Consider the following 24916-nt stretch of genomic DNA (forward strand, 5'->3'; position numbering starts at 1 on the left):
CCTAGTCTGCCAGTGGAGCACCGGAGCGTGTTGCTGCAACCACGGGAGGCCCAAAAGCACCGAGGACGCAGACTGGGGGAGAACATAAAATGACAGTCTATACTTGTGCAACGCCCAAATTTGCAGAGATAGAGGCTCAGTATGTTACTGGACTGGGTCATGGAGAATCTGTCCACTGACGAAAGAGATAACCAGTGGCTTCTCTAGGTGAACCACAGGAAAGTGATGCTGGGAGACCAAGGCAACATCCACGAAATTCCCTGCAGAACCAGAGTCCAGGAAGGCCGAGACAGATGAGGAGAAGCTTTGCTCTCACCTAGGGAAGCTTCTCTTAAGAACCCTAGGTGCGGGTGTTTCCCGTACGGACTGGACAAAATGTAAGAAAGTGCTCTGGGCTGGCATATTAGAGGCCGAGATTCTTCTGTCTTCGTCTGGAACGTTCTTGGGAAGACAGATGAGCTCTATCCACCGGCATGGGCTCCTCTGCAACAGGCACGGAAGACGACTGAGGTGGTCTTTGGAAGACTGGAGCCAGACGGGGCAGACCTGGGGTCCTGACTTGCCGTTGTTCCAGATTCCAGATATTGCTCCAGATATTGCGCTCAGTAAACCGGATGTCTGAGTGGCCAGAGAGATTAGATCACTCAGCTTAGACGGGAGCGTGCAGACAGGGAGTCTTTGATCTGACCAGACAGTCCCTTTTAAAAGGTCGCAAGCAAGGCCGCCATTCCAATTCAGCTCGGAAGCTAAAGTACGGAGCTGGACCACATAGTCTCCAACAGAGGAGTCCCCATGACGCAGGTTCGACAGTGCAGTCTCAGCAGAAGAGGCCCGGAATTCAGCGAGGAGCGCAGTGAGAGTAGTCGTGACAAGGTCGTTCCTGTGCCAGAGAGGAGTAGCCCATGACAGGGCTTTCCCGGAAAGAAGGCCACTTTTGCCCATTCTGTGGCGAAATGTGAAGGCATCAGTTCAATATGGAAGGCGCACTGGGTTATGAAGCCCCTGTATAACTTAGCCTCACCGTCATACTGGCCATAGAAAGACGCAGCCTGGGTTCAGCCATAGACAAAGCAGCCGTAGTAACGGGAGGTACTGCAGGTACTGGACGCTGGGTAGACAACTGCTGCAACATGGTGGTCACTTGTCCAAGTTGCTGACCTTGAACGACAATCTGTTTAGACTGTTGAGCTACAACAGTGGTAAGATTAGTCAGGTCCGGTAGCGGAACCTTGGCGGGATCCATGGTCCCTGATCTTACTTACTGTCAGGATCAGTGGCAGTGGATCCTCTGTACCACCCGGGATGATGACGTAAAACGACACCTGGGACCGGAGTCTAAGTGGTACCTGGTTTTCACTGGAGCCCGCTGCAAAGAAGGTTAGACTTGTCGCGGTGTGGTACCACCAGGTAGTTCCACAGGCGCAACTTTGTCCGCGGTGGTGGCCAAGCCGAAGCACAGAATCATAAGGCAAGGTTGTGGTCGGGGACAGGCAGGAGGTTGAGACAGGCATCACAGGATCAGTCGGGGACATACAGAAGTTCAGGACAGGAAGCACAGGAGCAAGGTCAGGAACAGAATCGGGGTCACAATGGAAAATCAGGATAATCACACAAGGCACCAGGAAAAAGCTTTCTCTAATGTCTTCTGAGGACTCCCCCAAGCAGCTGTGAGGTCTTCCTGCGTCTTATAAGGACTATGCAGATGTCTTCTCTGAGAAGCAAGCAGAGGCGTGCTGGCCCTCTAAATTGTACGGAGCTGGTGGGTGCCCCAGGGGACGGGGACACGTAATTTATGATGTAGTATGCCGCGTCATAGCCTGCGTCCACGGGCAGCGCACACAGAAGTGCCTCTAGCCGTCTGCCGGGAGGGGGAAAGAAGAACCTGGAGCTGCCAGCAGAAGAGAGTTGAGTCGAGGAGAGAGAGTCGGAGGTTCATTATATAGTTTACTTGTTTAGTTCTTGGGCTGCGGCCCCAGTGGTTAGGGACCACTGCCTTAGATCGTTCAATGTCTGTAACCAACTGTTACATATTATCTTATCTATCAATCGGTATTGGGAAGTGTCATGTTTTTTGCTGCAGCAACGTCGTGCACAGGAATCACAACTCGTGATACTTAGCAGCCATATTAAGAAAGCTGGGTCCCTGATAGGAATTCCTTTGGAATCTTGGGAGTTGGTGATTAGAAAACGTGTACTTAGAAGGTTTCAGAAAATTAATGCAATCGCGTTGCATTTACAAACAAAGCACTAGCGTATGGGGATGGGCCTCAGCCTGATTGCATAAGAGTTTCTATGGAAACGCAAGAGATAGGAAACCAAAACCAAGTGTCTTGCATTGTTTTAACTACAAAACAACAGGTTTTGGTTTACGATCGCATAAGTTTCCATAGAAACGCCTTGGCAATAGGGCCGAAATAAGCCCATGTCCACTAACGCTGCCCCGTACACCCTAAAAGTTCAAATTACAATCTTTCCCTAGACCTGATATAAGAAAGTACAGGCAGTCCCCGGGTTACATACAAGATAGGGTCTGTAGGTTTGTTCTTAAGTTGAGTTTGTATGTAAGTCGGAACTGTATATTTTATCATTGTAATCCCAGCCAGAACTTTTTTGGTCTCTGTGACAATTGGATTTTAAAAATGTTGGGTTGTCATAAGAACCAGGATTAACACTAAAGTTTCATTACAGTCACCTTTGATAACTGTTACAGCTGATTATTGTAGCTTAGGACTACAGTACAGTAAATTACCAATATCCAGGGGTCCGTTTGTAACTAGGGGTCGTATGTAAGTTGAGTGTTCTTAAGTAGGGGACCGCCTGTATTGCCAATTTTCATAAAAGCTTTTTTATAGAAAAGCTTTTCAAGATGATTGGCACGACTGTCTGCCCATGTCACTAAGGTTTTCCATAACTATGCAGCAGCCATCTACAGAAGTGATACAAAGAAAGGAAATCCAACTAAAGTTAAATATATTTATAGTGTAATAAATGTTAACATGGCTTCTCTCCTGTGTGACTTCTCTGATGCGTCATAAGATGTTGTTTCTGTGTAAAACATTTCCCACATATCGAACATGAAAATGGCTTCTCCCCTGTATGAATTTTCTCATGTTCAACAAGATTTGATTTCAAGGCAAAACATTTCCTACATGCAGGACATGAAAATGGCTTCTCCCCTGTGTGCATTCTCTGATGTCTGAAAAGACTTGAACTATCGCGGAAACATTTTCCGCATTCATTACATAAAAATGGCTTCTCCTCTGTGTGAATTCTCTGATGTACAACAAGATGATAACTCTGGGTAAAACATTTCCCACATTCAGGGCATGAAAATGGCTTCTCCTCTGTGTGAATTCTCTGATGTATAACAAGATTAGATCTCTGGGTAAAACATTTCCCACATTCAGGACATGAAAACGGCTTCTCCCCTGTGTGAGTTCTCAGATGTTTAACAAGAATTGATTTCTTATGAAAACATTTCCCACATTCAGGACATGAAAATGGCTTCTCCCCTGTGTGAGTTCTCCGATGGTTAATAAGAAGTGATTTCTTATTAAAAAATTTCCCACATTCAAAACATGGAAATGGCTTCTCCCCTGTGTAAATGTTCATGTGTTGATCAAGACTTGATTCTTGACTAAGAGACTTCTCCCATTTTCGACATGAAAACTGCCACCTATCTCCATGATTTCCTTCCTCTGTGGAAAGATGTGACTGATTATCTTCTACTTCACCACAAGGAGATGAGGGGGGACGTCCATGGGAACCTCTTGTACTTTCATCTCCTGGAAAATATAGTCAAGAAATCAATATTGGAAGTTTCCTTTCCCCAGTTACAAAAAGAAGTAAAGTGATGCTTCAACAAGATACAGTCATCTATGGAGAGAAAGATCATGAATATTAATTGGAAATCTAATCCATTGACATATAATTCAACTAGAATCCAATTATTAAAACATATAATCAAATCATTAGTATTTTTCTACTTCTAGGACTTAAAAGGGTTGTCTATCGAGGAGATGGCCACTTCATAATGAAGCTATAAAACCACTAAAACAAGTGATTTGGGCTCCACTCCCGCAGTCTGTGTCTGGTCCTCGCTGTTGTTCTCCTCCTCGCGGCTGCCGGCAGGTCTTCCTAGTTCAGTCACCCCACGGGGGGAGAAGGGAGAGTTGTAGTGTAGTCTTCTGCAGTTTCCTTTCCAGGCCTAGCATATAGGACAACAGATGCTGCAGGGCCCAAACAATCACCACACATAACTTCTACATTGTGGAGTAGGTCACCAGTCTCCAGATCCCAGAAGGCAGCCTCAAATTTGTTTTTACAATCAACTGCGGAGGGCTGTTTCTTTTTTGTGAGGTGTGTCAGGGTGCAATCATGGGGAACATCAGCCAACTGACCATCATGGTGAAGGTGACAGCGTGAGCCCCCAGTAGTTCATGCAAGTAACATGTGGTCCAAGTGCTGTTAGACACCTGACTGACCCCCAGCTTCAGCATCTCCTCATGTTGCTGCACCTCCAGTGAGGCTTAATGCTGGATGGGGAAGGGGGAATTTGGGGCATCCACTTGATGGATACCCAACACAAGCCTCCCTGGCTTTTTGCTGAAGTACTCTAAGAAGCTGACGCCATCAGTCTGCCTGAAGATAGTTACAAACCTCCTTATCCTCCATGGATTCACAAACACCTTTATAAAAAAAAAATGGACGCAGAGAAACTTTCAGGAGAAAATCCACAAAGCCCTTGAATGAGAACAACCTGAGACTAAGCTTCCAGTCTAAGATTCCAAACAAAATTACAGAAAGGGAGATTATTCCCCAAAAGCAACGTGGAGTAAAACCCCCAAAAAGTGCTAGGTATGCAGTAAGGCCTCATGAACACAACTGTATATGCCAGCTGTGAGCTAACCACAAAACCGGTAGCGAGCCCATGGCCACCACTGAGGTCTATTGAGCTCACCACATCATGACTCATAAAAAGTATTTAGGGTATAAGGGAAATCTTTCTTGATCTCTGTTATATCCCCCTAGATGAAAGCTTTAGGGAGTCCGTTACATAAAAAAAAGGTAGTTTTCCCATTGGCTTCTTCTAAGTCTACACAAATTTGTTATCCTCATGTGTATAAGATCTCATATATTAGGTATTGTACAACGTGAAAATTAGCAGGTTGCGAAATTAGGTACATTTTACCAATTGACTGAACAATGTGTGTAAACTGTGGGGATATTGTGACATTTGATATTTTAGCTTTTTTCTGTAGCTAAAATATACCCGGGTTGAGCTCGCGTAAAACGCTTAAATCTGAAAATTATGGCAAAAGCAAAACATCTCAAAAGGCGTTGAGAGCCATTTATCCGGAATCTAAGACCTCCCGCCCACAATCGTACTATTTCTATAACCCCAAACTACAGTAATCTTGGCTGTTTGTGCGGGTCAACAATATTTTTCCTGACTCGGAGCTGCATTCCCGAAATAACGGGGCATAAATCACCTGTTTATCTACAAATCTGCAAAAAATAGAAAGCTTGGAAATGACGCCGTAGTGTGTCCCCACCCCTCGTAGTGTCACATGACTGTCTTTCCTAGAAATTTATCGGCAAATACGGACGGCATACAGAAGATACTGTCAGGGTTGGTGCTGGTGGACCCACTGAACCACTGCCAGTGATGACGCAAGCCGACACATGGGAGCGGAGTCTCGGGCCCCCTGGTTTTCACCAGAGCCCACCGCAAAACAGGTTGGACTTGCTGCAGCGGGATACCACCAGGCCGCTCCACAGGCACGACTTTGCAAACGGTGGTGGCCAAGGAGAGGTACAGAATCGTAAGGCAGAGATGAAGTAGTGGTCAGGCAGGAGGCAAGGACAGCGGCACAGGATCGGAGTCTGGGACAGGAATAACACAGGGAAGCTTGCACTGAGGCACAAAGATCCGATAGGGGACACAGGAAGGGGCTGGCTATTTATCAGGGCATGCGGCAGGCCAGCGGCAATCACCGGCGTGCTGGCCCTTTAAACTTTACAGAGCCGGGAGGCGGGGACGCCGGTGTGTGGGGACCGCTGCTGGAGCAAGGGAAGGTGAGTGCCGCTGTGAGTAATGCTTTCCTTGTTATATCCATTGCCAGGTTCTTTTACAGTTACAGCAATTTAACAATATTCTTCAATACAGTAATACAGCAGAGATCAGACCCCCTAAGGTGAATGTGCCCGAGAGGGCCTGAAAATACAGTTATAAAATTAAAAAAAGTTAAACAGAAAAAAATCTAAAAGTTCAAATCATCCCTTTAGACAAGAACAAAAATAAACGAAACATACATAAATCAGAATTATGATTATGTATTAAAGCGATTCTTCCTGGCGGAAAATCCTATAATGGAAAAACGTAACAAATGTCCGCAATACCACCTTTTCACCATTTTGGAACACTTATAAAAAAGTGATCAAATGGTCGTATAATCCCCGTAATGGTAGCATTGAAAACGTCAGCTCATCTCACAAATGACACCTTGCACACCTTCTTATATTGAAGTATGAAAACGTTATAGATGTCAGAAGATTGGGAAATGAAGAATAGTTTTTTAACCTCTTCCTGGCCAGGCATTTTTTAGTTGCCATTTTTTGTTTTCCTTCTTTAAAAAAGTCGTAAAATAAAAACTTTCGTAAAAAGATGATTTTTCATCAATACCCTCCGCAAAAATGTTCTAAAAAGCCATTGAAAACGACTGAAAAGAACAACTCTAACAGAAAATAAGCCCTTAATCAGAACAAAGTGAAAGATACCAGAGACAGATGAGCCGGTGTCTATGTCATCTCCATCTCCTCCCCTGGATGTGACCTCTCCCTGCAATGTATAAGGGAAGAATAACCCACAAGATACATGAAAGGCTCTTACCCTCCTCTGTCACTGATGAGGGGATTTCCTCTCCGCTCCTCCTTCCACCACAACTTTCCTGGAAAGATCCAACATGAAGGACATGAGAAAACAAGGAAATGTCTCCAGAGATTATCTTATATCCAAGTGATGGACAGAAACCTCCAGAACCAGGAACTAAGGGGAATAATCTCCTGCAGGAGGAGACGGGATCCACATTCACCCCAATATTTTACACATCAACATCAATGTTTCTAATATTTCTAAGGCCTTCTGAGCTGGAGAACTTGGATAATACAGTAAAGAAGGCTTTCATCACCGAAACTTGATGCAATTTTATGTAACCAGGAACAATTCTTAGACACGACCGTTAGTAGAAGCCTCATTACATCCATCTATAGAGGATTCACAGGAACCTCAGCTCCATCTACCTGATGATCCAGTGGGACGTTCTCCTCCGGCTCCTCTTTAACAATATGGAAATATAGAGGACTGGGACATCTCTCTGGATCCTGCGGATAATCTTGGGAATTTTCAGGATTTCTCTGACTGGATCCATCTATAGGAAATATACACAGTGACTGATACATTGTCTATATGTGATGATGAGATGATGGAGGAGGTGACCTCACACCTGCTCTGTCCTCTATAATCAGGAAGGTCTCCTCTTACCTGGTGATGTGAGGGGCTGGTGGTCCTCCATCATGATGTCCTTGTACTGGTCCTTGTGTCCTTCTATATACTCCCACTCCTCCATGGAGAAATAGACAGTGACGTCCTGACACCTTATAGGAACCTGACACCCACAATGACACAGTCATCACCCAGACCCCTCCCTTGTGTTATTATATAATGTCCCAGCATTCCCGGCAGCGCTCACCTCTCCGCTCAGCAGCTCAGTGATCCTGGAGGTAAGTTCTAGGATCTTCTGCTCATGTATCAGTGAATGAGGTGGAGGCTCGGTGATGGGGCTCTGGGTCCATCCTCCTGACACACGGGGGGTCACACACTCACCAGACGACTTCTTCACTACTGTGTAATCCTGTGTATGGGGAGACACTGATCACTACATAGATCCTAAGAATCCTTCACCTCTCCAGTCATTTCCCGCTGTTATTCCTAGAGATAAGAGCCGTGTCCTGGGAGACTCTCACCTCTCCGGTTATCAAGGAGATCATCTCCAGGGTGAGCTCCAGGATCCTGGCCGCCATCTGCTCTCTGTCCTTCTCCCGGATCCCTGGTGGATCATTGATGGAAAGGATCATCTTTAGGAGAAACCTCTGGGAGTCCTGGATCTATAGAACCTGAGGAAACATGACAAGAACTAAGAGCAAACTCTATATGAAGCAATTGTGTCCATGACATGTGTGATGTGCCAGATGGGGATTCTCCAGACACTGGAGGGGAGGTCACTGGACTGAGGGAGGAGTGATGGCGCTGGACTGTGCCGCTCCTCACTAATAGCACATACTGGACCCCACATGGAGGGACCTGGAGCATGCTGGGAGTTGTAGTTCCTCCATATAGTGTGTGTGCTCCTGGAGCATGCTGGGAGATGTAGTCCCTCCATATAGTGTGTGTGCTCCTGGAGCATGCTGGGATTTGTAGTCCCTCCATATAGTGTGTTTGCTCCTGGAGCATGCTGGGAGTTGTAGTCCCTCCATATAGTGTGCGTGCTCCTGGAGCATGCTGGGATTTGTAGTCCCTCCATATAGTTTGTGTGCTCCTAGAGCATGCTGGGAGGTGTAGTCCCTCCATATAGTGTGTGTGCTCCTGGAGCATGCTGGGATTTGTAGTCCCTCCACATAGTGTGTATGCTCCTGGAGCATGCTGGGGGTTGTAGTCCCTCCATATAGTGTGTGCTCCTGGAGCATGCTGGGAGCTGTAGTCCCTCCATATAGTGTGTGCGCTCCTGGAGCATGCTGGGAGCTGTAGTCCCTCCATATAGTGTGTGAGCTCCTGGAGCATGCTGGGAGTTGTAGTCCCTCCTCTGGTCACTTACCTCTTCTCTCCTCAGTGCAGGACACTCTGTACCTCACACACGTCTCCTGCTCACTATCCACTAGTCATGTGACCCGGGGAGTGTGATGTCACTGAGGGGGCGGGGTGTACATGTGTATAGAGAAGAAGTGTTGGAGGAAGGACCTGTGGTGATGTAATAGATCACGTGATCAGTGTGGGCGGGGCGCTGGTTATGAGGGGGAGGGCACAGTTGCTCTGAGAGACTATGTATATGAAGTTTCCTGTTTCTCCCCCTTGTGTGTCTGTATATCAGTAAAGCTGAGGACCGGTGACCTCCCCTCCTTCTCCCCACACACTTTCCTGAATGTTGTGTGTTGTTAGGAGCAGTGACGGAGCTGGAGGTGTGAGCTCCTGTGTGCTGGCAATGCTAAGTATTGTATGTTGTGTTATGACACAGTATACGCTGTATGTATATACCCTTGTAAATACTCTGCAAATGACTGCAATGTGACTACGCTCTTACAACAAAGCCGCATTTGCAACATCCCTGCCAATGCATAGGCAAGGGATTGTTGCGAATAGCGCTCTCTCCATGTCAGGATCTATCTGGTGAGCCCGCGCTCCCAGAGGATAATGCAGGGATAACTTTGTGTAATTGCAGCTGTATATACTGCCTGGAAAGGCAACAGTTACTGGTGTATGTAATTAGCCAATGATCTATCTTCTGTGTCAGCTGGAATGTGATTGGAGAGATGTTACCACCTGACCGTGGAGTATAAAACCCTCTGCTGGGTGAGAGCACATGTTCTTGAGCCCAAGGAGAGTGAGCAGCACACCTCTAGTGTTGCCACAGCTATCAATCCCAGGGTCTTCCATTGCCTCAGGCCTACTGCCTTCAGGGCAAGCCTGAAGAACTGCAGCTTCCACTACTTGGACACGGTTCTCCCTGAACCAGCCCAGCCTGCATCTACTATTAGGAGAGAAAACAAAAACGACAACGGAAGAGGACGGCGCCTCGCGTAATAACGTAAGGATAGGTCAATATCGATTGAGGTGAGAGAGTGGGTGCTCACCTGATGACCACTTGTTAGTAAGCTGTATATAAATGAATCCAATCGGGGTTAAGGAAGATCCTTGGTTGTGAACCGAGGTTACTGCAGCAACTCCTACTCGCTTCCCAAGAACCGGTAACCCAAAGGCACCGTAACGTAAATAATACAGGAGTGCACAAAAAAGGAGGGAGAGCCAAACGGGTGCGCTTGTAACCGGAAACAAAATTAGATCTCCAAACTTGATGGAATTCACACTATTTATTGATATATCATGCATCTACTATTAGGCTGGTGAACCATTCCTGCGGACCACTCTCCATGACCACTCCAGAACCTGCTGTTAATTATTTAGGCCCGTTGCCTGCAGTTGTTCAACGCTGATTTATACAATGTTGCCTCCGTCTGATCCCTGGATACGGCTGTTACCACCACGGGCTCCCCATCCATTACCCAGGGACTTATCTTACAGACACTCAGGGGTTGCCCCAGGGAGATCCAGTACATCAGCCTCTCCCTCCATATTTCTTGCACTTACCACCTGCTGGAGACCTGCCAGGCTTTAGGACAGTCCTCCGGTCCCCATTCCAAGCACCGTGACATCAGCGTGCCCTGGGCCCCAACCGCCAGCCACTCGGGTATTCTGGGCCCCGGCTGCCTCCAGGCCACAGGAAAAGGCTAGGCCCAGGTGGATGATGTTGCAGGTGGTTCTCCCATTGGGCAGGTGGTAGTGAGGGCGGTTAGGCTTGGCCATAGGCGCTGGCTGTGCTGTCGGCCATGAGGGAGAGCGGGTGGAAGTTTGGGCGGCTGTACGGGAGAGTGGGCAGTCCCGTATGGGTGGGCTAGTGCAGCCTTGAGCACGCTGATGTCACAATGCTTGGTATGGAGAGCCTGGCAGATCTCCAGCAGGTGGTGTGTGCAAGAAATTAGGAGGGAGAGACTGATGCAGTGATTTCTCCCTGGGGCAACACCTGATGTGTCTGTAGAAGGAGTCCCTGGGTGATGGATGGGGAAGCCCGTGGTGGTAATCAGTCTGGATCCAGGGATTAGACATTGTGCAAATCAACTTACAGTTGTTTATTTAACAACGGCAGGCAATGGCCAAACGATAGCAGCAGATTTCAGCAAGCTGGAAAGGTCATGGAGATAGCTGGTCCACACTAAGGTTACTCACAGCCTGCTAGTAGCTTCAGGCTGGGATGGTAGAGATGGAGCTAAGTCTGGGTGGTGGATCTCAGCTCTGGGGCTTAGTCTCCAGACTTTCCCTAAGGTATCAGGCAGTAGCCTGAGTTACCTCTTCTTCCTGGTACTGGGTCTGGGTGATAACTCTGCGGGAGCTGCACAGTGGCCCTGCTTCTCTATTCACGGACTGGAATCCAAAACTAGACTGACTTGACTTCCTGTGCTCCCGCCCACCACGGATTTATATACTCCCTTGGTCAGGTGGTAGCACTCTCCAGTCAGCTTCCAGCTTGCTTTACAATATCACAAGAAACACCATTGGACAATAACCCTTGGCATTGTTAACAGGCAGTGGCTACAGCTGCAATTACAAAGTTCTCCAGTACTAAGAGACCACCTAGAGAGGTGATCAGTCTCCCTAACAGCTCCTGACATGGAGAGGGCACTATTCGCAACTACCACCTTGCCTATGTGTTGGCAGGGGTGTTGCAGACCCTTCACATTTTGACCTCCCCCCGCATATTGTACACAGGGTTTATTGTTGGGGAAGCACCTGACAACTTTCTCAGGAATAACAGAAGTCCAAACAGAACTTCTGCTGCCCAGTAACATTTTTAGCCCAATCATTGATGTCATCAGCCTGGAACACGCCCCAGTCAGTTGACTCAAGACATGCACTTCAACTCCAACTCCATCATCCGAGTGTGCCTACTTTTATATTGTGGTTGGATCTGCCCATTGGGAGGAGCAGATCACTCTCTGGCTAAGGTAAGGTGTTGGTTAGTAGGGTGCAGGTACCAGGTCATGATACTTAATGTGCTGCTGCTGTAGGTGTAATAGTGCTGTTAGTAAAAGGAAGGTTTCCAGTTCTGGTACCTGGTATGGTGAAGGTGCTGCTTCTGTTGGTTGCCGCTGACTGTCCTAGTGTCCGTGTTGGAGGTGGTTGATTGGGTTTTTAGGTACTGATTGATGCATCAATAGAGGGGTAGACCTCTGTAGGCAAGCTGGATAGTTCTAATACTATGGGTAGTGTTGAGGAGGTGGGTAATGGAGAAGTTAATAGGGGAAACAGGAAAAATGTTGAAATAATAATGGAAAAAATGCTTGGAGCTCATGTATTGCCAGCCTTCTAGCACAGCGCCTAATCAATAAGTATCAGAATAAATAAAATAAAAAGTATTAAAATGGATGCCACTCGCCCCACCGACCATTTATGAAAGCATTATTGTATAGTCTTGATCTGATCTCATACCTGGATCTGTAATGTACTATAACGAGCCCCGCACACCGGAGTCCAAACTCGGGGTGCACCTACTCTATGGAGTCCCAGAATTTAGCCCTTAAGCTCCGCCCACTTCCTCAAAATTGCATCCTAATGCTAAATTTACTCCATGCTCTCGGCACCCAGATCCAGTCACTGCCACCCCCCACGAGTCACTCATACAAAGAAGGCCGTAGGCACCTCAATCACACAAACCATGCACCGTTAACACTTTAATACACATAACAAATACAGTACACTCAAAAACAAACTTGTCAGATTACAATAAAAGAAATTCAAAACAATATACATAGGTTACATACAAAAAGTTTATGGAAAAAAGAAACAATATTACCCTTACTATCAGATAGTGAGTGGCAAATTGGTCGGAGGCCACGGCGTAACTTGGGGCCAGCCTTCTAGTGAATAGAGAACTGAACAAGGCCATGTGGCCGCTTCACTGATTTAAAGCCAGAGGGTTTTTGACCCCAACTCCTGGCTGTGATGTACCTGTGAGGGGGAGTTTTTTCTATCCCCCTCCCATTAGGTACTCTCCGGGTCTGGGGTTTTATTAAAACCCCATAACTTTAGATTGGAAGATGGCCACAGCTGTGCCATTGCTCCCACCGTTCACCCCATACCAAACTTGGGGTGTCTAGGCCTAACATTAGGGGTGTTCTGCCATTGGCTGGGTTCCCCTGCCGCTAGGCTTTTGATACCTGGGCCATGAGAGTATCTAGATCCTATAAGACTCCCCAATAATAATGAATTATGCCCCAGTTATGGACAACTATGATATTTCCTTTGTCTCATAGCTTTTTCAGCCGCAAAACCACACACAGGTCCCCTATTCCTTTGATCTCTTTGTCCTCAGAGATGAGCCAGCAGAGGAGTGAATTTCTGCTCCTGCTATGTGGTCACAGAAGAGTATCCTGTGGTGTTGGCTCCAGCTCGTCTAGCTGTAACAGTAATTAACATTTGCTCCTCCAGTCAGTCATAAATTTAAAATAAGGTTCTGTTCTATTCTCCTTCTTCCCCTAGAAAACGGCATTTAACGCCCCCTATCACGCCCCTTCCTCATCTAACCAATAGCAACAGATACAGCATCATCACGTTGTCATCCAACCAAAGGGAGAGATGGAAAGATGATCATCTGGGCCTGGAGGACGACCGCATTCTCGTGACCTCGCTGTACCACGATTCTGTGCCTGTATGGAGGCAAGTACAAGGCCACCAACTTGTCACTGAGTACATGACCGGAAACAGCTGCGACCCAACCCGGTCATAAAGAAGCACCAACCACGTGGCAAGTAGTCTAGGACTACTCAGTGGTGAGATACAGTCCTTGGTGGTGGGATACCGTCCGGGACACCTCGGTGGTGGGATGCCGTCCGGGACACCTCGGTGGTGGGATGCCGTCCGGGACACCTCGGTGGTGGGATGCCGTCCGGGACACCTCGGTGGTGGGATGCCGTCCGGGACACCTCGGTGGTGGGATATAGCATAAGACCACAGCTGAACCCATAACACATGTGGAGGGTTGGATTTTCTGAATGTGGAAGTTTATTTTAGTTCAATACAGATGTTCTCCTGTTAATTGTGTTTGGATAAGATGAAAAGATGACATGGATGTGTGGGACGCTAGAGGAAGAGTCTGTATGGGGCTAGAAGTATGAAGTCAGGAAACCTGTAGCATTGAATGTGGAAAATGGAGTGAAGGAGTGAAATTAGTAGAAAAGTATGAACTGGGGGGGATGGGAGTAAAACTGAAAGTAAAGATGTGATGAGACATAAATGTGGTGAGAAGAAGTGATATACAGAGTGCGGAGGGAATGACACTTGAACATGTCCACATCTACTTTGGTCGTTAGGGCAGGAGAAGGTCTTCCCAGTGTCTACACAGAGTTTAGGTATAATGGAACAACCGGCACCTGTTCTGTGTGTTCCACCTCTTCTAGTTTTGGCTCACAATAACTGAAGACCTCACAGAGATGTGACCTGGCCCCTAGGTTCCCCTCTACAGCCACGTGGAGTGAAGGCACTTTAGTTTCCTAGCACTAAGGGTTTGTTTTTGGGAATTGGAGTCCAATAGGGGCTTGAGGGTAGCAACTAAATCTCTGCCCACTAAACACAATCCCCCAATACATGAGCGCAATAGTTGGAGATCAGTGGTAAGCGAGGTAGTTTGGGCCACATTAGGAGCATACAAGCCCAACTATGGTTACAGTGGATGGTGCCAGTTCCTGATACAGCCTTCTGGATCAGGTGGTCAGAACCAACAGAATACTTTTCCTAAATGCAATCAGGCAGTAACTTTTAGAAGACATATATATTGCTGGTATCAGCACAAGTCATCCTAAAGAAAGAAATTCAATAATAGAGATCTGGTAATGTTCATAGTGTAAGAAGTGTTAACATGGCTTCTCCCCTGTGTGAGTTCTCCAATGTATAACATGATATAACGATTTGTGGCTAAAACATTTACCACATTCAGTGCATGGGAATGGCTTCAGCTGCGTGACTTCTCTGATGTTTAACAAGATGTGATTTCTGAATAAAACTTTTACTACATTCAGTACATGAAAATGGCTTCTCCCCTGTGTGAATTCTCTGATGTCTATAAAGATCCAATTTGCTGAAAAAACACTTCCCACATTCTGGACACAAAAATGGCTTCTCTCCTGTGTGAGTTCTCTGGTGTTGGAGAAAATATGTTTTTCCACTAAACGATTTCCCACATTCTGGACATAAGAATGGCTTCTCCCCTGTGTGAATTCTCTGATGCATAACAAGATGTGATTTCTGGGTAAAACATTTCCCACATTCAGGACATGAAAATGGCTTCTCCCCTGTGTGGATTCTTCGATGTATAACAAGATGTGATTTACGGATAAAACATTTCCCACATTCAGTACATGAAAATGAATTCTTTGCTGTTAGAATTGTCTGGTGTTGGATAAAATTATTTTTTCCGCTAAGAGATTTACCACATTCTGGATGTTCAAAAGGCTTTTCCCCTGTGTGAGTTCTCTGGTGTTTAACAAGAGTTGATTTATCAATGAAACATTTTTCACATTCAGTACATGAAAATGGCCTCTCCCCTGTGTGTATTCTCTGATGTATAAGAAGTTGTCCTTTCCCGCGAAAACATATCCCACATTCAGTACATGAAAATGGCTTCTCCCCTGTGTGACTTCTCCAATGTATAACAAGATGCGATTTCTGGATAAAACATTTCCCACATTCAATACATGAAAATGGCTTCTCTCCTGTGTGAGTTCTCTGATGTACAACAAGATTTGATGCCTGATTAAAACATTTTCCACATTCAGTACATGAAAATACCTTCTGCCCTGTGTGATATCTCTGATGCCTAATGAGACCGGATTTATCTCGAAAACATTTTTCACATTCATTACATGAAAATGGCTTCTCTCCTGTTGGACATGAAATCTGCCCCTTATCTCCATGATTTCCCTCCTCCGTGGAAAGATGTGACTGATTATCTTCTACTTCACCACAAGGAGATGAGGGGGGACGTCCATGGGAACCTTTTGTACTTTCATATCCTGGGGAAAAATAATAAAGAAATTAATATTGGAGGTTTCCTTTTCTCCAGTTACAAGCAGAAGTAAAGCAGCCAGTCAGTAACATACAGTCATCTATGGAGAGAAAGGTCATGAATATTAATTGCACAAGTAACCGCTGTTCTCCTTGTCAGTCCCCACATTGCAGAACTGTAGGACATGTCATTCTCTGGTAAAAAAAAAGTGGCGTTTCGGAGAATTGTGCGCTATTTTCCGTTACGGGGATAAAAACCGGGAATAACTGTTGTTACATTTTGTTAGATTGAACATTTTGGCACATGGCAACACTCAATATGAGTGCCCCCCACATCAGGCAGAGTGCCACTTCAGCTTTTAATGTGCCCCCCATAGTATCCACAGTGCCATCCACAGATGCCACAAACGCTGCTAGCACCGATCGCATGTGGTGAGTAGCCGGAGCCGAGGCTACATGGCGCGGCTACTCCACGCCCCGGTAGCCTCTTGCGATCCATCTACCAATCCTTCTTCGGATCGCAGTTATGAGGAGCTGCACGAGCTTGTGTGTGAAGCCAAGTTCTGCGCATGCACAGTAGCGCCAGCTTCGGAGCCGAGACCGCTGGCCTGCGCAGAACCCGGCTTCACAGACCAATACGCGCAGCTACAAGGAGCTGCACGCTGAAGATGGTCGGTAGGACGCGCTGTGTAGCATCAGCTCCGGCTACTCCACGCCCCAGTAGCCTTTTTAGTAAATGTGCATATTAGGGACATTAAAAATTATAAAAGATTTGAGGTACTTAGGATTAGCTCTAAAAGAGGGTATTCCTCATACAGATCAGAGGAACCTTCTACCAGATTTACCTTAATACCCAATTAACCCAATCTGAGACAGCAACAGCATCAATATGTGACAGAGGGGCATCAGCCGGTAAGTGTGTCCGAGTACAATAAGTACATAGAGGTGGTTGTTACAGCACAACAAAAACATGGTAGAAAAAAAGTTGTTATTCGCCTCATTCAAGTCGGAATTCACAAACACCTTAATGTACTTTATAAAAAGAAAATAGCCATAGATGAGTCTCATTTTGTGGATGACTTCCTCAAAGCCTCATATCTGACCATCAGGACACCAGACAAAGCCCCCAGTCCGAGAATGTCACACACGTAACAGAATTGTTATTCCCCCAAATGCAACACGGAGGCCTCCGATACAAATTACAGACTTCTTCTCTATTCTATCCAACTACACTGGAAATATTCTGCCCCAGAGAGAGACAGTGACGTCATACGGTTTTCTATTCAATGCCCAACAGCACTGAGGACCAGACATGTACAGGAACTGCCAAGACCCAGAGGACGCCATCGCTCTCTACCTGAGGTGGGGGAGATATAGATACAGACTGATCCGACTCCCTGCAATGTATAAGGGAAGAATAACCCACAAGATACATGAAAGGCTCTTACCCTCCTCTGTCACTGATGAGGGGATTTCCTCTCCGCTCCTCCTTCCACCACAACTTTCCTGGAAAGATCCAACATGAAGGACATGAGAAAACAAGGAAATGTCTCCAGAGATTCTCTTATATCCAAGTGATGGACAGAAACCTCCAGAACCAGGAACTAAGGGAATAATCTCCTGCAGGAGGAGACCAGAGCAAAACTTTCTGAACTGATTTGTTTGTTACCTTGTATGTTCCCATCATATGTGTATGTCGCTTCTATGTTCCTGTTTGTTGATTTTGTTCTTCTTTGTAAACTGATTAATGGATTGTATTGGAGCACAGCACAACCAAGCTTAGCTAGGAGAGCTGCCAACCTTTACAGGTCATGCTCATTACTCCTCCCCCTGGAAGAACTGGCGAATGAGAAGAGAAGGAAAGGAAAGAGGGAAATCTGAGGGAGATGGTGGGAGAGAAGGGAGAGACGATGATCCTGAGGTAAAAGTTGGAGAGGAGAATAAGAACAAGGTCTAGAGATGAAAGAGAAGAGAGAGACAAACGTGTAGAGAGATAATCTCTGTTATCATAGGGACAAGAGTTTCCTACACTAGAGAGATAAGGCGGCCATTACTCTGCTGACAGGATCCTATAATGAGAGACACAGATACGTGTGAGGGAAAGGACTGACAGGATTGTTAGAAGCAAATAAGAGAAAGATACAGATGTGTGTGAGAGAAAGATCAACCGGGGCCTGGGGGCAAGTACTGAGCACCAGCCCCTTCCCACCAACCACCATCCTAGTGTCACCCAAGTCAGGTTCTATGATGAAGTTCATTAAGGGAGAAGATGGAGACCTGCAGGTGATGTACTAAATAGATCCGACTTATTACTACAACTCCATAATCTTCCTCCACTAATAATACTAAGAGGAGCCATAGACCCTCCACCCACTGCTGCTGGAGAAGGTAAGTAGCCTCATTACATCCAACTATAGAGGATTCACAGGAACCTCAGCTCCACCTACCTGATCATCCAGTGGGACATTCTCCTCCGGCTCCTCCTTAATATCTCGGGAATCACCAGGACTGGGACATCTCTCTGGATCCTCTCGGGAATTTTCAAGATTAGGAAATCTCTTTGGTTCCTCTTTAATATCTCGGGAATCTTCAGGACTGGGACATCTCTCTGGTTCCTGTGTAATATCTCGGGAATCACCAGGACTGGGACATCTCTCTGGATCCTCTCGGGAATTTTCAAGATTAGGAAATCTCTTTGGTTCCTCTTTAATATCTCGGGAATCTTCAGGACTGGGACATCTCTCTGGTTCCTGTGTAATATCTCGGGAATCTTCAGGACTAGGACATCTCTCTGGTTCCTGTGTAATATCCCGGGAATCTCCAGGACTGGGACATCTCTCTGGTGGATTTCTCTGACTGGATCCATCTATAGGAAATATACACAGTGACTGATACATTGTCTATATGTGATGATGAGATGATGGAGGAGGTGACCTCACACCTGCTCTGTCCTCTATAATCAGGAAGGTCTCCTCTTACCTGGTGATGTGAGGGGCTGGTGGTCCTCCATCATGATGTCCTTGTACTGGTCCTCGTGTCCTTCTATATACTCCCACTCCTCCATGGAGAAATAGACAGTGACGTCCTGACACCTTATAGGAACCTGACACCCACAATGACACAGTCATCACCCAGACCCCTCCCTTGTGTTATTGTACAATGTCCCAGCATTCCCGGCAGCGCTCACCTCTCCGCTCAGCAGCTCAGTGATCCTGGAGGTAAGTTCTAGGATCTTCTGCTCATGTATCAGTGAATGAGGTGGAGGCTGGGTGATGGGGCTCTGGGTCCATCCTCCTGACACACGGGGGGTCACACACTCACCAGACGACTTCTTCACTACTGTGTAATCCTGTGTATGGGGAGACACTGATCACTACATAGATCCTAAGAATCCTTCACCTCTCCAGTCATTTCCCGCTGTTATTCCTAGAGATAAGAGCCGTGTCCTGGGAGACTCTCACCTCTCCGGTTATCAAGGAGATCATCTCCAGGGTGAGCTCCAGGATCCTGGCCGCCATCTGCTCTCTGTCCTTCTCCCGGATCCCTGGTGGATCATTGATGGAAAGGATCATCTTTAGGAGAAACCTCTGAGAGTCCTGGATCTATAGAACCTGAGGAAACATGACAAGAACTAAGAGCAAACTCTATATGAAGCAATTGTGTCCATGACATGTGTGATGTGCCAGATGGGGATTCTCCAGACACTGGAGGGGAGGTCACTGGACTGAGGGAGGAGTGATGGCGCTGGACTGTGCTGCTCCTCACTAATAGCACATACTGGACCCCACATGGAGGGACCTGGAGCATGCTGGGAGTTGTAGTCCCTCCATATAGTGTGTGCGCTCCTGGAGCATGCTGGGAGTTGTAGTCTCTCCATATAGTGTGTGTGCTCCTGGAGCATGCTGGGAGTTATAGTCTCTCCATATAGTGTGTGTGCTCCTGGAGCATGCTGGGAGTTGTAGTCCCTCCATATAGTGTGTGTGCTCCTGGAGCATGCTGGGAGTTGTAGTCCATCCATATAGTGTGTGTGCTCCTGGAGCATGCTGGGAGTTGTAGTCCCTCCATATAGTGTGTGAGCTCCTGGAGCCTGCTGGGAGTTGTAGTCTCTCCATATAGTGTGTATGCTCCTGGTGCATGCTGGGAGTTGTAGTCCCTCCATATAGTGTGTGTGCTCCTGGTGCATGCTGGAAGTTGTAGTCCCTCCATATAGTGTGTGTGCTCCTGGAGCCTGCTGGGAGTTGTAGTACCTCCATATAGTGTGTGCTCCTGGAGCATGCTAGGAGTTGTAGTCCCTCCATATAGTGTGTGTGGTCCTGGAGCATGCTGGGAGTTGTAGTCCCTCCATATAGTGTGTGTGCTCCTGGAGCCTGCTGGGAGTTGTAGTCCCTCCATATAGTGTGTGAGCTCCTGGAGCATGCTGGGAGTTGTAGTCCCTCCATATAGTGTGTGTGCTCCTGGAGCATGCTGGGAGTTGTAGTCCCTCCATATAGTGTGTATGCTCCTGGAGCATGCTGGGAGTTGTAGTCCCTCCTCTGGTCACTTACCTCTTCTCTCCTCAGTGCAGGACACTCTACCTCACACACTTCCTCCTGCTCACTATCCACTAGTCATGTGATCCACTAAGTGTGATGTCATAGAAGGGGCGGGACTCGTTAATCCACTAGTCATGTGATGTTGTGAGTGTGATGTCACTTAAGGGGCGAGGCCTCTTATAAGGACAGGTAGTAGCTGCTGTGAAAATGTGTGGCAAAGTGGTGGATGAAGGACCTGAGACGCCGTCATAGAACCTGTTGTTATTATTTTTTTTTTTTTTTAGAGAGAAAAGCTTTATTCACATAGAACTTACAGACAAGGGAAATGTATCATAAGTCTCTGAGAGCAGAACCGTTTTAGTTGCCCCTGGCAACCAATCACTGGTCAGCGTTTATTTTCCCTCAGCTGTTTATAAAATGAAAGCTGAGCTCTGATTGGTTTCCATGGGCAACTGAAACAGTTTTACCTCAGACACATAATATATGGCTTTATAGAAAACACCGGATGAATGGAGGTTCACTCTGTTAAAGATATTACACTGGACTCAGACGCCATCTTACATATTGTCGGACATTTTAAAGACTCAGCATTCATTTCACATAACTTTGTGTAGTGATAACTAAGTTTGGGTGTTCCCCTCAGCACACAAAGACCTAGTGCTCACTAGCACCACCTAGAGGAAGGAATCCAGGTGGACATCTGGACATTTGGTTTATGTGAAGTTTCAGTATTTGCATGTAGCCAATAGTATTAGACTCCTTTGTGTGCTTACATCCAATAGTGTTACATTTCCTGGGTGAGGACACCCAATTATAGTTGCTGCTTTCCTAATTACACGCCTTATGTAAAGTGCCTTATGGTTTTCTATAAAAGTCGGTCCCTCAATAAACTTATCAGTCTTGTTTGCTAACTTCCTGCAAGGACAGGTCTTGTCTTTTCTTTCAAGTTAGTCAATTCCAGCGCTGGACACAGACTCATTTAATTTGAAAGTCACCTTACAATGATTAGGGGTTTGAGCCCCAGATATAAATCTATAAGAACTCCTTACATTACAGACACAGAGACTTATTGAATGAGTTTAGCAGATTAAAGTCATGTACTGATATCCCTCTTATCTCCCCCCTCTATCAGTCCCCCCTTATAGTGTCCCCCAGCACTTCCCCCTCTTGCAGTGCCCCAAGCTGTCCCCCCTCTTAGTGTGTCCCCCAGCAGTCCCCCCTCTTAGTGTGTCCCCCAGCAGTCCCCCCTCTTAGTGTGTCCCCCCAGCACTTCCCCCTCTTAGTGTGTCCCCCAGCACTTCCCCCTCTTAGTGTGTCTTCCCTTCTTATACAGCCTCCACACTAATATCATAAACCCATTGGGGGTAATATCTTTTAGCCTAAGTCTGGCGTTGGTTTTGGCGCTGTTGTGCAACTTTCCATTGTACCAAGTGAACATAGCACAGTGTAAAGTCACTGAATTCTTGATTTTGCAACATGATTTGATAGTCCCCGCCCTAGGGCATGTCCTGCACCATTTGATTTTTTTTTTTTTGTAACTCTCGCAACAACCCACATAGCGTAAAACACTGCCAGCAGATTTATCAAGGGCCAAAGCCACTTTCCACTGAATCTGACTGTAGCAAAACTCTAAAGACAGCGGCGGCACACGTGGCGTTTTGGCCGCGTTTTTGGCCGGTTTTTAAGCAGTCCATCAAAAAAAACGCATGCATTTTTGATCGGTTTCAATTAAGATAATTGGTCAAACCTGTCAAAAATGCATGCGTTTTTTGACAAACTGTTTAAAAACGGGCCTAAAACGTGTTCAAAATGCCACGTGTGCCGCCGGCCTATCTCTGTCTTTAGAGTTTTGCTACAGTCAGATTCAGTGGAAAGTGGATTTGGCCCTTGATAAAACTGCTGGCAGTGTCTTAAGTTATGTCATCACCCATAGGACTGTCGTAATGAGCCGCCTAATGATAAGTTACCCCCATAGCCTCACCTTTCCCCTGCAGCAGCTCCTCTCTCCTTTGTAGCAGACATCATCATGCCACATACACTAAGTACTATGCACACACACTGCTCAGTCATTGTACCCAACTAAACACACATAACATTTCAATGACCACGGCAGTGGCAAGTGGAATTGGGAAAGGGTGTAGGAAGAAAGAGGAGCGGGTCGGGGTTCACTTGTATAAAGCTTAACTGAAAAACAGGCACAAAAGGCGAAGAAAAAAAGAAGGGGAATTTGCTGATCTTACATTTTTTGGTTTCCGGTGCATTGTCTCATTTTTTGGTTTCCAACTGATGCAAGTCCTATAAACACCTACAAAGTCCAAAATGAGTCCAAAAGAGTAATAACATGGGACCCAGATGATGTCAGAACAGGGAGATTGTATTCCAGGAATGTCCTCCAGGCCCCACAGCTGTGGGTCCATACAGTCAGGTATAGTCTGCCTATTTCTCCCTGCATCCTTGCGGTAAAGATACATGCCCAGATTTACTATTAGTGAGACAAACTGCACTACCTACAGCCGCTTCATTCATTTGGAACACCTTGCATGCACCATTCTTGGATAAACCACTTGCACCAGTTTTTTTCTGGTGCACTCAGTTTAGCGGGAATGCGCCAAATTATGTTGAACTTGGTGACATAAATGTGGCGAAAACGCACTGCAACGCCCCTTTAATTGCTTTTTTTTTTTTTTTTTTGCGGCGGCCACAGTGCAGCTGCGACACGATTCTGGTGCACATGCTTCATAAATACATGTGCAAGCAAAACAAAATGGCCTTGCTGACAGACACCAACTGTGGATATCAAGGTACGTTAGGTCATCATTAGATCAAACATACACAGGGCCTTGCCCATGACGCATGTTAGACCAGATCAAAAGCCTTTTCCTGATTAAGGCTGTGGCTTCCAACGTACTGTATCGTGTCTCTCACGCGGGTCAGGTTGTCTGCGATATTGCAATCAGGGATTACGCAGAAGATCTCTCAACCTTTGCAAAGATCCTGTAGTCCATGTTGAGAGATGGGACGCCAGCTCTTCAGGTCTCACCTTTCTTTTTGTACAAGATCTTGATCATTCCTTGCCTCAATGACTGTGGCCATCTGTCCTCCTCCATTATCTCCTTATAGAGCTCCAGCAAGTCCGGGCACATGAGGTCCCTCGGCGCTATGTAGAGCTCGGCTAGGAGGCTGTCACTGCCTGTAATCTTGCAGGATCTGATGGTTTTAGCAGTAGAGAAAAAGCCTCGGCGCCTACAGGATCAAGGGTGTCAGGAACTTCTTTGTTGTCCTTGTGCTTCGAGGGGCACTGTGGGAAATTTTTTTAACTCCCTTCTAGAGGTTTAATCTGAGACTCCCCTTGAACTCAACAGGGCCCATCACTCTTTGCAGGCTTGTCCACCTCCACATGACCCATCGAGGGATGTGATATGAAGAGCCCATTACTATCAAGTGAATTAATAATAATTTAATAGCGCACAGAATCCGCAGCGCTGCACAGAGCTTGCCCGATCGGTCCCTGTCCCCAATGGGGGTCACAATCTAATCAACCTACCAGTATGTTTTGGAGTATGGGAGGAAACTGGAGGACCCGGAGCAAACCCAAGCAAACACAGAGAGAACAAACAAACCCTTGCAGATGTTGACCTGGATGGGACCCCAGTGCTGCAAGGCTGTAGTGGTTCTCTTACATGCAACTGCTCCCTGACCTGTCACGCCTAACCCTCATAAAAGCAAAACTCTCAACCCATTGCTGGACATTCTACGACAACGTACACAAAGGGGCATTCATTTTGTCTCCAAATTTGACATGAGGTTAGACACCTGCTTCTTCATCATTTTACTGGGATTCCAACAGTTGATGCAGCTCTTGGCTTCCCTGCACCAATACTCAATGACCTATAGCTTGCCTGTTTTACCAGATCCAAGGGGATCAGCATCCAGAGTGAGGACATGGCTTTACTCAGTGGCTAGACAAGACCATCTGGGTAACCAGGAACTAGTGGTGTACCAGCTTCTGGTGTAAATCCTTCTATTCTCTCTTTTTTTTCCCTTCAGCCGGAACAGGTGGGCATGTGCAACATCCCTGCCAATGCGCATGGGAGAGGAGTAGTTGCGAATAAGCGCCTTGTACCATTCAGTACACCAAGAGGTAATATGCAGCGGTAGATACTGCCTGGATAGGCAAGGGTTAACCTGTTTACTGATGTCATCCAATGATGTTCCACCTTTGTAACTGGAGTGTGATTGGAGAGTGAGACCACCTGACCAGGAGCTGAGGAGAAGTGACAGGTAGTTAGTGCTAACAGTCAGTTAGAGGAGTTAGTACTGAGCTCTCACCTCATGAGCAGCTCTTTAGGCCCAGCTCCTGACAGAGGAGCATATCAACTCCACACTGAGTGATCAGAGACAGCATCTGCCTCACACCTCTAGTGAGCTCACACAGAACAACCAGGACAAAGCTGCAGCTTCCAGCATTGGACACAGCTACCTTCCAGCCTGCATCTGC

General features: G+C 46.6%; 1 protein-coding gene across 1 annotated transcript; it reads right to left on the minus strand.

Moving 5' to 3' along the window:
• Positions 1-2959: 2959 nt before the first annotated feature.
• On the minus strand, positions 2960-23561 carry LOC140116874 (uncharacterized). The gene is made up of 5 exons (XM_072133308.1): positions 23459-23561; positions 23281-23357; positions 17335-17506; positions 14857-15894; positions 2960-3614 (listed from the first exon to the last, which is right to left on the minus strand). Exons 1-5 carry the CDS (start codon positions 23559-23561, stop codon positions 2992-2994), a joined length of 2013 nt encoding a protein of 670 aa, XP_071989409.1. The 3' UTR covers positions 2960-2991.
• Between the last annotated feature and the right edge of the window lie 1355 nt (positions 23562-24916).

This window comes from Engystomops pustulosus, chromosome 2, assembly GCF_040894005.1.
Source record: "Engystomops pustulosus chromosome 2, aEngPut4.maternal, whole genome shotgun sequence".
NCBI classification, from domain to species: domain Eukaryota; kingdom Metazoa; phylum Chordata; class Amphibia; order Anura; family Leptodactylidae; genus Engystomops; species Engystomops pustulosus.